The sequence below is a fragment of the Gymnoscopelus braueri genome (genome assembly GCF_963280865.1).
Source record: "Gymnoscopelus braueri genome assembly, chromosome: 8".
NCBI lineage: Eukaryota > Metazoa > Chordata > Actinopteri > Myctophiformes > Myctophidae > Gymnoscopelus > Gymnoscopelus braueri.
In genome coordinates, this window is record NC_137609.1 from 54,474,224 (window position 1) to 54,484,061 (window position 9,838).

At 41.5% G+C, this 9,838-nt stretch overlaps 1 protein-coding gene across 1 annotated transcript in view; it reads right to left on the bottom strand.

Moving 5' to 3' along the window:
- Nucleotides 1-5,454, bottom strand: part of sptbn2 (spectrin, beta, non-erythrocytic 2) — a 162,440-nt gene extending 156,986 nt beyond the window's left edge. The window contains exon 1 of the mRNA XM_080436433.1: nucleotides 5,279-5,454. Within this exon, the coding sequence (XP_080292559.1) occupies nucleotides 5,279-5,439 (161 nt within the window). The 5' untranslated portion in view covers nucleotides 5,440-5,454. The remainder of the gene's footprint in view (nucleotides 1-5,278) is intronic.
- Between the last annotated feature and the right edge of the window lie 4,384 nt (nucleotides 5,455-9,838).

Below are 9,838 nucleotides of genomic sequence, written 5' to 3' on the forward strand. Positions count from 1 at the left end.
TTTGGCTATTCAAAAATAGCAGAGCGCCACGCTATGAGCTTGTAGATCTGCTATTTCTTGAAAAATCGTGAAAATGTTTGCAAATCCTTTGCAAATCTGATATATTTTTTAAAGCGAACAAATCTTTGCTTCTCGAGGTCACTGTCACACAATGTGAGAGATGGGGGGGGGGGGGGTAGGGGGTCAAATATGTATCATTTTGGGGGTCCTTGACATGGTAACAGTTTGAGAACCACGGGGGGTATAGAGGACAGAGGACCCTCACGGGGGGCAGTAGACCACGTAGCTGTCAAACTACTTCTAAAGACAAGAGAAACGCCCCTCAGGCTCATCATTACCATTATGTCACCAACATGTGGAATGTCCTTCAGTACCACCAGTACAACCATTCAACCAATCACAGACACTTCTGTGTGACACTCTTGTACATCCAAGTAAAGGCATTAAAGGTAGGGTATCTGCAACTGAGGGTGCCAGGCCCTCTCAGGGACCCCCGTGGAGCCGGGCCCGGACCCCCTGTGACCCAACAAACGCTCTGTAGCAATGACTACTATCACAATATACTACTTTAACCTTTATAACAAAAACAAAACAAAACATATCACTTACCCTAACCTTTAATTCATGAAAAAACATAAAAAAGTAGACATATGGAGAGATAGAGGTTTGTGCCTGACAGCAAATAGACATAAAACAAGATGAAATGCAGCGTTGGGATTAGAAAGAGGAAATGGAGAGTTTGTGGAGCGGGAGGAGGAGGAGGAGGGGACGGGGGGGGGGGTGTAGGAGGAGGTGTGAGTAGTAATAAAGACTCAGGGTGGGCGGGGCTGCAGGGGGGGGGGGGGGAATGACTTCTGCTGCAGCATGTTGAAGAATGCAGCCTTCAAGACCCTGCATGTCACACACACACACTGCATGGTATGCACATGCAACTACACACACACACACACACACACACACACACACACACACAAGTACGTGCATGCACGCACACACCCACCCACGCATGCAAATACACACACCCACACACACACACACACACACACACACACACAGAGAACTCACACATGTGCACACACACACCTCTCACCAGCAGTGTATATTGACACAACATGCATAAACAAACAGAAACACACACACAGTTCATAGTCACCCAGGTGCACATTGTGTGTGTGTGTGTGTGTGTGTGTGTGTGTGTGTGTGTGTGTGTGTGTGTGTGTGTGTGTGTGTGTGTGTGTGTGTGTGTGTGTGTGTGTGTGTGTGTGTGTGTGCATGGTTTTGTCAATCTATTATTCAGTGCACATTGACTGGACACACACACACACACACACACAAACAGATCTCGGGTAACAGTAGTTAGTGCGTGAGTTGGAAGCCATCTGGTTGCAGAGGCGTGTTCTGTTCACATCACAACATGCTGCTTTAGTCGGTCCATGATGGCAACCAGCCAGACAGATACAAGTGCTGCTGCTGCTCTTTAAAAACATTGTTTTACATTAAACACAAATGTCAAAGCTTTTTTCAACACAATTGTATTAATAAAAACTAGAAAAAGTGCTCCTCGGAGCACAGGTCTCCGCCAGGTCAGGTACGTTATTGTGGCCTCCTGGTGGCGCTATAATAGGCCAATGTGAAAAGGGTGCCATTTATTCTTTCACGGCAATCGGACACTGCATTCACGATTTGAGGCATTTTGTTCCAAAAATGTGTTTTGCTAAATTAGACCTGATGGTGGCGCTATAACAGGCCAATGTCAAAAGGGTGGCATTTCTTCCTCGGCCTAGTGGGAATGTGTTTGTGAAATTTGTTCATGATTTGAGGCATTTTGTTGAAAACTTTGGAAGCCAACCTTAGCCAATCAGGATGGAATATGGGAAATCAGACAGATCCAGGTTGATCACATGACTATAGATTTGCATGACGTTTGGATAAAATCTGTAGGGGTAATGTAAAAAAAAAAAAAATCTGCCTCCTGGTGGCGCTATAGCAGGCCCATGTGAAACATTTGGGGCAGAGGTTCTGAATTGGCATGGAGGGAGTGTGTGTGTGTGCATCTACAAGCTCACAACGCGTCGCATCGCGGTACATTGTGAGGTTGTAGATCTTTCTCTTTTTGGAAGATCTTTCTGTTTTTGGGTCTGGAGGAGCTAAAAGGTTTGGTAAAAGGTGCTCTAAGTCAGTGGTTCTCAAAGTGTGGTCCAGGGACCCCCAGGGGGGGTCCTTGAGGAGGTACCAGGGGATCCCCAGCTAAAACAGTTAATGTAGCAAGCTCACAATATAAGCTCACAACACGTCTGATACTTTTTAGAAAAACCTCGACACTTTTTTTGAATAATCATATTTAACACAAATCTTCTGTTAACCCATTAACTCATTGAGTGCCATTAACGTGTTTCGCGTGTTTTACCACTATGGTGCAACATGCCAATGACGTGTTTTTGAAAAAAAAATGATTTTTTATGTTCAGAACCCAAGACATCATTATCTGAAGATTTGCATCCATCCAGCTCCATCCACTCCTTGTTTAACTTAGAACTGAAAAAAGGCTGTATCTCGCTTCCTAAGCACACAGATGCGTTCCAGGTCTTAAGGGGTTAAGATGGCACAGAGTCTTTTCAGATGGGGGGGGGGGGGGGTCCGTGGTCCAAATACATATCAATCTTTGTCATACGATGGTGTATCACATTCATAAACCAGCCGATCTACAAGCTCTCAAAGTGGATACATTGTGTCTCACATTGGTGATGATGTCATCAGAGTAGTACAGTACGTGTCATTGTGTTCTCTGACTGTACAGCAGATCTACAAGATCACAAGATCTACAAGATCTACAAGATCACAAGCTGTAGGGGAACTCTTCATAACATGAGCAGGTATATACGCTGCTACAAGAACACAGCCAAGCCCTGGTGTGTGTGTGTGTGTGTGTCCGTGTGCTTGTGCGTGTGCGTGTGCGTGTGCGAGTGTGAGTGTGAGCGCGTGCGTATGTGTGTGTGTGTGTGTGTGCGCGTGCACTGTGCTTCCCGCAAGGAATGAATCCGCTTGCATTTGAAAGTGAAATGAGGCTAGAGTTTCAAAAATACTTTGACTCCAGCGGCGCTCACATATCCTGAGGGCTTGCGGTTTAAGCTCTGCGTGTGTGTGCGTGTGTGTGCGTGTGTGTGTGTGTGTGTGTGTGTGTGTGTGTGTGTGACAGAGCGTGTAGAGAGAGAGAGAGATACAGATGAAGTAGAACTTGGGTTCGGGGCCTGCCTGCCTGTTGCTTCCCCCTGCTGGGTTCTTCCTGACACTGCACTTCCTGATAGGGGAGATAACAGGTCACCCAACCGGCCACAACTCATCTCAACCGGTTCATTATGGCTCTCCTGTGCAGCAGCAGCAGAACCACATCATCATCATGCCACACTGAGGTGTGTATCACTCAGGTTATTTATGTATCCCATGTTGAAAATGCATGCTATTACTGTCAACCGTGTCAAGAAGCCGGGAACTGTGCTTTTTATACACACGTCACACACACACACACACACACACACTGAGAGAACAACACTGCAAGTAGTACAGTAACTACTGTATGCACGTAGAATGACATGTTCGGGGACCACTAGGCGTCCAAATGGATTGGTGAAAACAGTTTTTTTTTACGAAATATTGTCCAAAACATTGGTAATCGGAGGCCTAGACTCGGGATCAGCATCGTAGCCAAACATGTGGCATCGGTCGGCTATAGCTAGTAGCTACAGTAGATAAAGGGAACGATGGAACCAAGTTCTTATTTATCGGTATCACTTTTTAATTATCATTCAAATCTTAGTGTTCTGCCAATTAGTTGGGAGCCCACTGTGCATTACCCTGGCAGCCCAAAGGTTGAGAACCAGCGATTCATAGCAAGTCATTTACAATAACATTTTGAATCACACTTCTCTGCCCACCCACACACACACATCATGGGGGGGGGGGGGTGGGGGGGGGGTCTGAGTAAAGCTGCCTGCTGTCCTCCTTCTCAGAGTATTTCTGTCCTGGCCTAAAAAAAAAAGGGAGAACTCTGCCTTTTGGGACAGAAGAAGGAGTGAAGCTGGTACTTTGGGGGGCGAGCGACCACACCAGTCAGCCTAATTAGATCTGGTTCAGAAGACCGTCTGTGATGATGTGACGTCCTGACGGCTGATAGTTCTGCTCGTCGTAAGAAGGCAGTAATGATTCATTATTTACCCATTCAATCCGGGGGAATGCATCTCTTGTCTCTGGGCTATTCAAAAATATGAGCTTGTAGATCTGCTATTTTTGAAAAACCGTGAAAAATTTTGCAAATCTTTGAATATATGTATTTTTTAAAGCGAATATTTGTAACTCAAATCTTTGTTTCTGGGGGGGGGGGGGGGGGTCGGGTCCCTGGAACAACATAATTTACAAATGTTACAAAAATATATATTATTGAAAGATTTGCCCAAATTTACAAAATTTTTCAAAAATAGCAGATCTACAAGCTCATAGCGCTATGAGCTTGTAGATCTGCTATTTTTGAATAGCCAAAGAAATCTAAAATTGACACAGACGCGTTCCCGGTCTTAATGGGTTAAGTGTGCACATTCTGCCACCAAGATGTGGAATAAACACCCTACCGCCAGTCAGACGTCTTCATTAACCCATTAAGACCTGGAACGCATCTGTGTTCTTTGGCTGTTCAAAAATAGCAGATCTACAAGCTCATAGCGCGGCACCGAGTGTATGAGTCTATGAGCTTGTAGATCTGCTATTTTTGAAAAATCTTGAAAAAAAAAATGTTTTAGATTTTTTTCAAAAAACTGTTAGGATTCATAAACATTTTTAAGAATCGCCTCAGGTCTTAATGGGTTAAAGCTTCATTTGAGCTCGTAAAATTGGCAATTTTCACTAGTTTAGGTCCCGGGGAGAGAATTTCTCTTTTGGGTTCTCAAGCTAAGAGCTTTGGGAACGACTGAGTTAACACGCACACACACACACACACACACACACACACACACACACACACACACACACACACACACACACACACACACACACACACAGAAGACAGGCAGGTGCTCTTCCTCTGGAAGCTTTCATGAGCAGTGAGTGCTTATGTGGAAGTGTTCAGTGGAAGTGTTCAGTGGAAGTGGCGGCACTCCAAAATAAGAGAATGCAAGACAAAGGCTTAACTCGCACACACGCACACACACACACACACACACACGCACACACACACACACACACACACACACACACACACACACACACACACGGATAATATGAAGTGCACGTACCTGCTAGAGCCTTGATGCGTGAGCGCTCAAAGAGGCGTGCAGAGCTGTTCTCATTGTCCCAGTCTGTCTCTGCAGCCAGGTCCCAGCGGTTGTTGATGTCGTTGTACTGCTGCTGGATCTCCAGGCTGTCAAAGTCGGTGGGCGAGATGGTGCTCATGGTGTCCACACCATCCAACCTGCACACACACACACAATGTTGTATTAATATATATATATAGATGGTGCTCATGGTGTCCACACCATCCAACCTGCACACACACACAATGTTGTATTAATATATATAGATATAGATGGTGCTCATGGTGTCCACACCATCCAACCTGCACACACACACACAATGTTGTATTAATATATATATATATATAAATATATATATATAGATGGTGCTCATGGTGTCCACACCATCCAACCTGCAAACACACCACATTACTTAGAACCTCCAGGAAAACGCTGGCAAAAATTCTTGATTTTGTGATGAAATATGCAGGGTTTTGATGCGATTTTATGCGGTGAAATATGTGGAAAGTTGTGAAAAAAAAGTCTGAATATGCGAAGTTTCAAATTATGCAAAATATGCGAAAGAATTGGGAATATGCGAAAAGCTGCAAAATAGGCGAAATATGCGGGAAGTTTGCACGAAAATATGCAATTATGCGCCCTTACAGAAAAAAAAGGAACCCCCGCATAATCTGCGCCATTTGGCTGATTATGCGATAAATTATGCGATCGCATAATCTCATTTTCCTGGAGGGTCTAATTACGTTTTGATTGATTGATTGAATGCTTGACTTCATGTGACCAGCCTGTGTCGTCAGTCACCTATGACATCATCCATTACCTATGACATCATCCATTACGAATGACATCATCCATTACCTATGACATCATCCATTACGAATGACATCATACATTACGTATGACCCCACATTTGGACAAGACTTCAGCGCGATCAGAGAGCCATTATAATATTAAACTTAAATATTTCAAAAAGTTTAAAACATATGTGAAAGAAAATGGGTGTGGAGGTACGTGTACAGTATGGTCTACTGGCAGTATCATACACAAGAAACGCATGAATGAAATGCTGGATGGTCCAGCGGTTTGCGAGATCAGTTCCAACCCAGACACACTGACACCCACACACAGACCCGTTTAATCCTTGATGTCCCTGTTGTTCTTCTTTCTATCTCTATTTTTTTTCCCCCTATCCTGAAAACTGCAAATGTACTTTATCGCATCAGAGTTCATTTGCATACATTATGCCCTCACGGATCCATTAGTACACTCTCAGGAGTTATGGTGGAAATTAAACGAGTTGGAGAACCGCTGGTACAGCAGACATGGAAGTCCAGATAAGCAGCTCTGACCGTGTGATGAAACCACTTCAACAAACGCTTCCAAATGTGATTAAGACGTTACGACTGGGAACGCATCTGTGTCATTTTGAGATTTATTTGGCTATTCAAAACAGCAGATCTACAAGCTCATAGCGCTATGAGCTTGTAGATCTGCTGTTTTTGGAAAATCGTGAAAATTTGTGCAAATATATATATATATATATATATATATATTTATTTATTTATTTATTTTTTTGCGAAAACTCAAATCTTTGCTTCTGGGGTCCCTGGAACAACATATTTTGAGATGGGGGTCCTAACAGTATGTTATTATATGTTGATGCTCCAACTTTTTCATGTCAAGGAACCCCAAAATGACATGTATTTGGCCACAGACCCCCATCTCAAAAGGTTTTGTTCCAGGGACCCCCAGAAGCAAATATTGGAGTTAAAACATTTTCACTGTAAAAAATATATATATATTCAAAGATTTGCACAAATTTGCACAAATTCTCTAAGAAATTGCAGATCTACAAGCTAATAGCCAACACAAATCTTAAAATGACACAGATGCGTTCCGGATTGAATGTGATTAAAGTGATTACAAAATTGACTTGAGTAGAAGTACTAAAGTATTGGCATCAAAACATATTTAAAGTACCAACAGTAAAAGTACTCATTGCACAGAATGTCCCATTTCATGTTTTCAAACTGGTATAAAAAAACTTTTGAAAATAGCAAATCTACAAGCTCACAATGTGTCGCATGGCGACGCATTGTGAGCTTGTAGATCGGCTATTTTCAAAAGGCCGAAACATATATAGAGCTTAAGTGGTTAACGTATGTTTGGTGATACAAATCTAAATCTACAAAGTAACTAGTAACTAAAGTTTTCAAATAATTGTAGTGGAGTAAAAGTACAATATTTGTCTCTGAGATGTAGTGGAGTAGAAGTAAAAGTATTTGAAATTGGAAAAACTCAAGTAAAGTGCAAATACCTCAAAATTGCACCCAAGTACAGTACTTAAGTAAATGTACTTAGTTACTTTACACCATTGGCGGTCCTCCCTCTCTGCTTTCTTGTAGTCTGGTGTTGAGAAAGGATAGAAATCCTCAGAGGAAGTTGAACCCTTTGCCTCATCTGCCCTCCTTGAAACACGTTGGGTCTATAATTGTCCCGTCGGAATTTTCTGCTGAGTGCGTCGCGCTGAACAAACACATTATTACCTGGTCCTGCTCTCTCATCTAACAAGCTGCCTCACTGTTCAGTGGCTGTTCACCCCGCCCCCCTCCATACCATCAGAGCAGTGGTGGAAAGTAACTAAGTACATTTACTTAAGTACTGTACTTAAAGGTAGGGTAAGTGATATTTTTTGGTTAAAACAAAAAGTATTTTTTTAAAAGGTTAAAATACTATATTCTGATAGTAATCATTGCTATAGAGTGTTTTTTCAGTAACAGATGTCTCCCTGTCTCTCCAGCTCTTTAATAAACAGAAAATACATTTTTCGGTAGGTGTCAAAATCTCAGCCAATCAGGAGAAAGTACCCATTTTTAAGCTTAATTTGTATAGTTTTCAGTTCAAATTTTGCATGCTCATTTCTTAGTGTCATCACTTCCAATTTCACTTGTTTAATCTGTGTCCTGATTGAGTTCTCTGTCCTGGTTGGATAAAATTGGAAATGAAACTACAAAAAAAAAAAAAAAAACTACAAAATACATTTTCTGTTTTATAAAGAGCTGGAGAGACATGGAGACTCTTTATATGGACAGGACACTCTATAGTAACGAGCACTATCAGAACATATACCCATTTTGCAATTATTTGAAACTTTGCAAATCACTTACACTACCTTTAAGTAAAATGATGAGGTATTTGTACTTTACTTGAGGATTTCCAATTTCCAATACTTTTACATCTACTCCACTACATTTCAGAAGCAAATATTGTACTTTTACTCCACTACAATTATTTGAAAACTTTAGTTACTAGTTACTTTGCAGATATAAATTATTATATTATAAAACATACATTAACCACTTTAGCCCTATTTTATACCTACGCTATTTGAAAATAGCCGATCTACAAGCTCACAACGCGTCGCATCGCGACGCGTTGTGAGCTTGTAGATTTTCAAACATTGTAGATTTTCAAACATTTTAGTACTTTTACTTTTGGTACTTTAAGTATATTTTGATACCAATACTTTTGTTCTTTTACTCAGGTAAATTTTTAATTCCGGACTTTCACTTGTAACAGAGTACTTCTACATTGCAGTATTGATACTTTTACTTAAGTAAAACATTTGAGTACTTTTTCCTCCACTGCATCAGAGAGGTGAGCGTATCGGGTACAGCTGAAGGGCGCGTATGCAAATTAACTCTGATGAGATAACGTAACGACAGAAAAGCCGTTTACTTAACCAGCCAATCATTTCAAATAACCGGCTGCTCCTTGTGAGCTGTGGTGACTACAGTACAGTGACTACAGTACAGTGACTACAGTACAGTGACTACAGTACAGACTACAGTACAGTGACTACAGTACAGTGACTACAGTACAGTGACTACAGTACAGTGGCCTCGTTTCACTGTGAACCTAAAGGCTCAAATCAACCCCACTAATTAGATTAATGTATTATCATTTTAATAATATTCTTTTTAAACAGGACTTGCAATCCTGACTGCAGTTTCTAAAGGCACACACACACACACACACCCACACCCCCACCCCCACCCCCACCCCCACCCCCACACACACACACACAGTTATACTTTTCAATATTTCAAAATTCAAATGTGAAGTTTTCCAGAAAACGTAGGTTAGGATTTAGAAGGCGTTTTTAAAAGGTGTCTCAGGTCTACATGTGATAAAGTTCTCCAGACATTAAAGCCAGTGGTGTTGTATTTTATCTGAGAATGCAAATGTGAGACTCAAATACAACCTGACATGCAAAATGGACGTTACACTTCAAGCTCCATAGAGTTAAAACCAGGAACGCATGCATCTGTGTAACCACTTTAACCATTATTTTATACTTTGGCTATTCAAAAATAGCAGATCTACAAGCTCATAGCGCGACACTAGATCTACTATGTTTGAAAAATCGTGAAAATTCGTGAAAATCTTTGAATATATATATATATTTTTTTTAAAGTGAACATTTTTAACTCAAATCTTTTCTTCTAGGGGGTCCCTGGAACAACATATTTTGAGAT